General features: G+C 34.5%; 1 protein-coding gene across 1 annotated transcript; it reads right to left on the bottom strand.

Annotated features, from left to right (window-relative positions):
- Nucleotides 1–230: 230 nt before the first annotated feature.
- LOC114316281 (basic salivary proline-rich-like protein (DUF1421)) lies at nt 231–4463 on the bottom strand. Its single transcript, XM_028262940.2, has 3 exons — nt 3968–4463; nt 2100–2378; nt 231–1611 (listed from the first exon to the last, which is right to left on the bottom strand). Exons 1-3 carry the CDS (start codon nt 4235–4237, stop codon nt 514–516), a joined length of 1647 nt encoding a protein of 548 aa, XP_028118741.1. The 5' UTR covers nt 4238–4463; the 3' UTR covers nt 231–513.
- Between the last annotated feature and the right edge of the window lie 2089 nt (nt 4464–6552).

The following is a 6552-nucleotide window of genomic DNA, read 5'->3' as shown; positions in this document are numbered from 1 at the left end:
ATTGGAGCAAACCAAATCAAACCGAGTCACAGCAAGGAAGGTCCTCCACTGGTAGAATTGTAGACGCTTCTCCACCAATTGTTTGCCCCTTTCCCTCAAGTGTTTGCATTCGTCTGCGTGCCCACTCGGAGCATGAATGGCGAGCAGTTCATCAGAAACAAGACAACACAATGTGTTTCAGTCCATCTGAAAGGAGTTTCTGATATGTCACTTTTACAAGAATTATCGCAAGACAGCAACACAAAAAGACTAGATATATATATATATATATGCCTTCAATTATTCCAAGTGTACAGAAGCCTCGAACAAATAGTCACAGCTCACAATTATACAGGCAAAACAACAGGGTTCCAATACGAACATAATTCGAAAAATAAAACAAAATAAAATAAACAAAGCAATTCAAGGGAATATACCCCAAATCTCCAAACAAACGATCTCTGTTGGCGAAAGTAAAACCAAAACAACTAGAGCCAAATACTTTCTATACACAATCCAGATCAGAAAAAACCATTACCGACCAAACCAACTTCTCTGGGGCTGGCCTTCTCCGCCATCATTCATCAACTTGTCCAACACTACATTCAAATCAACTGCCTGTCCATTCTCTGTCAACTTCCGAACAGTGGCTCTCACTTGGTCTCTTGTGAATCCCATACCCGTTACCTTGTCAACCACATCATCGATAGGAACCCTGTTACCAGACCCAGAAGAACCGGACCCACCACCAACCCCAGAAGCAGTTGGCAGTGCATGAGGTAATATACGAGCCGTGGGGAGCTGAGGGTAATTGGGTCCACCCCCGCCGCCCTGGGCTGCAGCAGAAGACAGTTGTTGTTGTTGTTTCATGGAACCACTACTACCCAAAGAAGGTGGTCCGCCACCACCATACTGAGGAGGGGGCCCATTGTAAGGATACGATGGTTCATTGGTCCCAGATGTGGGGCCGTATGCAGTAGAAAATCCTGAATTTGGTCTACTAGATGGTGGTTCATACATGTGGGATGGAGCCCCATAAGGATTTCCACTGGGTGGATGAGGAGGTTGGCGCAGGCTTGGTGGGTAGTTCAGAGGGGGAGGGTAAGGTACTTCTTCGGGGTGGTGCCCTAATGAAGGTTGTTGAGGTTGGGAAGGATTAACTGCCGGGAGAGATGGGTGGAGCTGAGGTGGTGGGGGTGGCTGAGAGTACTGTGGTGGGTGAGGAGGTGGCTGATATTGTTGCTGTGGCGGTGCTGGAAGCGGGGGTTGCAGCTGCTGAGGAGGAGGTAGCTGATATTGCTGATTTGTGTGTTCTTGGGTTTGGCCAACTGGAGCAAAGTAAGTCTCTCTCTGAGGCATGTAAGGAATCTGGTTAGGAGGGAATTGGTTTGGAAGCTGAACCGAAGCAGGTAGATTCTGTTGTGAAGCAGTTGGAGGAGCATTGGGTTGTGGTTGTATAATAGCAGGAGGATGAAGCTGTTGGCGAGACTGCTGAGCTACGGATGCTGCCAGCTGCAAAGAATCTGATTGCACAGCGCTTTGGGTTTCTGATTGCTGCTCTACTTTCGACACTTGCAGCTGACCCTCCACTATATCTTGCTTATCCTTTATAACCTGCACACCAGCTTGTACCTGCACGACTTGTTGATTAACACCAGACATAACAGACTGATCAACAAAACAGTAAAAGCATAGAACAATACGCACAATAAAGCAAAGCATATGGCAAAGATTGATTGGCTATTGCTCCCAACAAAACACAAAAAAGAAAAGAAAAGAAAACCTTCCAATGAGATTGTGAATATACCACATGATTGGAATGTTGGTATGCTATGAAGCACTGTGGTATTGCATCATATCTCAAGCTAACAAGTATGTCAAGGGCATCGTAATTTTTCAAACATTGTCTACTTGTCATTCAGTAAATGAAATTATCGAAGCAGGTAATTTTGCTTCATTTTCACTACGTGTAATAATTTAACAGATGCATCGTTAGAAATAGTAAGCCACAGCTAAAGTTAAATTAGATCCAGTTCCTGTATTAGTTTTCCCTAGCACAGAACCCAGCAGAATAATTTAAACAATAATTCAAACAAGAATCAAGATAGAGGGAAAAGTACCTCTCTAAGAATATTTTCCATTTGCCTCAGATAACCATCGGTACCTTCATGATTGTTCCCAACAGATATTTTCAAATCATCCATTGAACTCTCAAGGTGGCGAGTCCTGCTCTCCAGCTGAGATATCCGTGCACTAACACCTTCCAATACATGCAGTAGATTATCAGCATGTTTCTTCATGGTTCGATCAATCTCGGACACTAAAGCTGCATTATTAACATTATGATCCTTCTCTGAAATGACTGTTGCAGGCTCAATGGATTCAAGAGAACTGTAATTCTGTATAGAACACAGAAGCACCATACCACATGTTAGCAAGAGAATGCACAAAAACAAAGACAGTAGTATATCACAATTCTCCTTACAAGCAACATGACAGTGGTACAACTAGAAGACATCCACAAAGCATAATGTAGTTTAACATAGGGGCAAAATGTGGTTAGGAAATCAACATGTGGATACCACTTCTGTAACATCTAAAAGTTTTTACATCAATCCCAAAATTAAATTAATCCTGAGCTTGCATGGATTCAATCTCCTCTATTCTAATTGCATAGAGAAGACAACGCATGATCTCTTCATTCCAGGAAGAGCAAGTTGTGCTCAGTCCACATTTAGTAATGATTACAGATGCTAACAACTGAAGAAAATGAAGCAAGCACTAGCCTCTAACTAGTAGAAGGTGCAACAAATGTAAGCATCATTGAGAACTTACCTGACCAATTATAAAGACTTCCAAACATAAAGATATGCCGAGTACTGTGACACTATGAATGCTTAAATTAAAAGGCCATCTAGCAAAATTCATCATGATGAAAACAAGTCCTATGGAATTAATTATGAACATTAAAAGCCTGAATGTAGGGGAAAAGAGAGAAAAAATTCAAAACAGCCTTTAGAAAACCACTAGGACCTTCTGTTAGACAAGTGAATAGCTATTTTTGTCCTATTGGAATCCAAGCAGAAATCGCACTACACATGTGGGAGATATTAAGTTAATATCCATTTGAGAACTATTCAATAAAAGCCAACATTGCCTCAATCATTCTCGTATTGAATGAAACTAAACTGCACAGTAATGCAAGCAAGTGCAGAAAGTCATGAAACATATAACATTGATATTGAACAAATTCGCAACCTCCTAAGAAAACCCTCCCCCCTCAAAATGACATACACCCTTTCTCTACTGTCAACATTCCCCTCCCTAAAGAAGGCAAGGTTTTATGCAGTAAAGAATATTCAGCAACTATGGAATTTGCTTATTCCCCATGACCCCCAATAACAAGGAAAATAAACCCAACTTCATGTCTAAAACAAGTTTTGAAACTACAAATTGAAGGTTTCTCCAATATCTACAATGTTCTACTGAAATTTCTAATCGTCCCCTCACAAACCCCAATCTATTAAAATTAGCTTAAAAATTTAAGTACAATCTCAAAGACCAATCACATAATAAATTTTGCAAAAAAAAAAAAAAAAAAAAAACCACGTGAATATCAAAACAAATACCCTCAGGCTGTCCTAAATGGCTTCACATTGACTGCCTAGAGATTCAACAGTCCCCATTTTTTTTTCTTCTCAAAACTCCATGAATTCTCTCCGTAATGCCAATAATCCCTCAACACAAAAAAATTGGCAACAAACAAATAAGCCCCAAAACTCTATGTAATGTATCCTCAAAAAATGCCTAGCATAATTCTTCGCAGAAGCATACAAATTCAACTAAATACGAGTTTTTCAAATAGCACATACAATTTTTCATCATAATTTGGATCATTCACAGCATAATTTATATATATATATATATATAAACAAAAATAAATAAATAAATAAGTAAAACCAAAAATCGACAAAAAGAGAGGTCTTACTCTGATACCAACACCAACATCAACACCAGCAGCAGTAGTATTGGACTTTGAGTCAGCAGAGTTCCAAACCCTAGTTCCCCCAACATTACTCAAATCGATATTCGACTGTTGCGAAGCTACGATTGGACGAATCGGCTGAAAATCATAGCTGGGCACGATCTCTTCCTTCTTCCCGCTGCCGACGTGGTTTTCAAGATCGATGAAATCGCTGTTGTTCTGTGAATTTGATAGATCCATGATCTGTTTGTCCATGAACTGCGACGTATTCATCGAGCTCCCAATTCAGTTATATATATATATATATATATGCATACAATTCGAGAGAGAGAGAGACAGAGAGGGAGGGGGGGCGGCAGGGGAAGAATGTTGGGGTGATTTTTATCTTTGGGGATTTATAGGGTTTTGATTTGAAGCTTTAGATGGAAAATGTTACGGACTCGAATGTTGCAGGTGTGGGACTTGAAAAATGTTGGAGATATAAAAAAAAAAAAAAAAATTATCAGAAAATTTGAGAAGAAAAATAAAAAGTTACGTAAAATATGAAAAAAATATATTTATATTTTATTTAATTTTATATATATTTTTTGTTTTTTTTTTAAATTTTTTAACTAAATATAAATATTTTATATGAATATGAGACTCGCACAAGATGTACATGCCTATGTGAAATATTTAATAAAAATTTTAATAAATTTTGAGATCTCTAATATTATTCACAAAACCTACATCATGTAAATCTTTATATAAATCTCAAATTTATATAAAATATTTGGTAAAAATATTAATAATTTTTTTTTTTTTTTTGGTTACAAAAAAATCTTCCATTCCGAGTAAGAGATTATAACCTGAAAACTTGTCCCGAGTAAAAAGACTACCTGTGCTACGCCCAAGAATCTTAACTAACTGTAACCCAAGACCTAAGGGCTTAAACAGGTCCTTACCATGTTGCCACACCACCCTGGATTATTAATAAAAATTTTAACATTACTCTTACGAAATTATCAGATTCTGACAAAACGACTTCCAGGTGAAGATGTCAGAGTCGGGTATCAAAATGACGTCGTATTAATGAATGCTTGGAATTTTCATTTTTTTGTGGACTGTGACCTCATCTTATGGCCGGCCCATTAAAGAATAGCCCAATATTGAAACAATAATAATAGAAATAGCGATTGGCCCATCAACAGAATTACCCAATTAATAAAGATCCAAATCTAAAGGCTTCGTAGCCAATATATGGCCCATTATAGCTATTACCTCCTCCTCCTCCTCCTCCTCCTCCTCCATCTTGTTTTATTTATTTATTTACTATTATTTTTAAAGATTTGATAGCTATTACCATTTGACTGATCATGAATAATTATCCTTTTTCTTTAATTTAGAAGAAAATTTAAGGAGATTTATAAGCAGATCCTATTAACCAAACTTATTTATTTATAAATATTTTCCTTCACTTATCAATATTTCTAAAAAAATATATTTTAGGACTTATTGATTCATTAAAAAAATGCGCAAGACTTGTAGATTATTATGTTCATTACATAGGACTAATCCTTAATTTACCTAAAAATGATTAAATTGGTTTGTGAAAGGGGAGTGGAATAAAAAATAAAAATTTTTGACTCCGTTTAGTAAGCCTCTCAAATTATAGTTTCACCTATTGATTTGAGTGTGTTGTTTGTTTTGAGCTTTTAAATCATAATTCTATACCCATTTCTCAAAACTCAATTCAAAACATAATCATTACTTTTCAAAACTCATAATCAAACACATAATTCAAAACTCTTTTCAAAATCCAATTCAAATCAATATTTTAATTTTTTAAAATATTTAAATTTTAAATATTTGAAAAATATTTTAGTTTTGTTAAGATTTTGAATATTTTAATATTTAAATATGTTATGATTTTTTTAATTTTTTAATTTTTGAATATTTTTAAATATTACGATTTTAATTTTTAAAATTTTTAAATATTTTATAAAAATAAATTCAAACTCTATTTTATAAAAATATTTTTATATATTTAAATTTTTTTTATTATGTATTTGGTTACGATTTGAGTGTAGAATTGTGAAAGTAGTATGGAGTTTTGAGTTATGTGTTTGGTTATGAGTTTTAAAAATAATTTCTTAATTGAGTTTTGTTTTACGTGTTTGATAACGATTTGAGTGTAGAGTTGTTTTTAAATTTAAAATATTAACATTTTAAATTATTTAAATTTTTTGAATATTTATTTTAATTTTTTACTAATTAAATTTTTTAGATTATTTAAATTATTTAAATACTTATGATTTAAATTTTTTGAATATTTATTTTGAAAAAAATTATTTCCTTTGTGGTATTTTCAATTAAAAAATTGATTAATGTTATTTTCTGTTAATAATAAATTTTTTTAATTGAATTTTAAAAAGAGTTTGGTTATGAATGTGGATCAGAATTTTTAATAGTGTGAAAGTAGTGTGTTTTGTTATGAGTTATAATAATTTGAATTAAGTTTTGAAAACTCTTTCCAAAACTCATAACCAAACAAATTTTCTTACTTCATATGTCAAATCAAACTTTCAAAACTCAATTACACACTCAAT

This window comes from Camellia sinensis, chromosome 4 (assembly GCF_055761805.1).
Source record: "Camellia sinensis isolate YWXY chromosome 4, ASM5576180v1, whole genome shotgun sequence".
In the NCBI taxonomy this organism is placed as follows: Eukaryota; Viridiplantae; Streptophyta; class Magnoliopsida; order Ericales; family Theaceae; genus Camellia; species Camellia sinensis.
The sequence above is the reverse complement of the archived record's forward strand: the minus strand, read 5'-3'. Positions and strand labels throughout refer to the sequence as shown.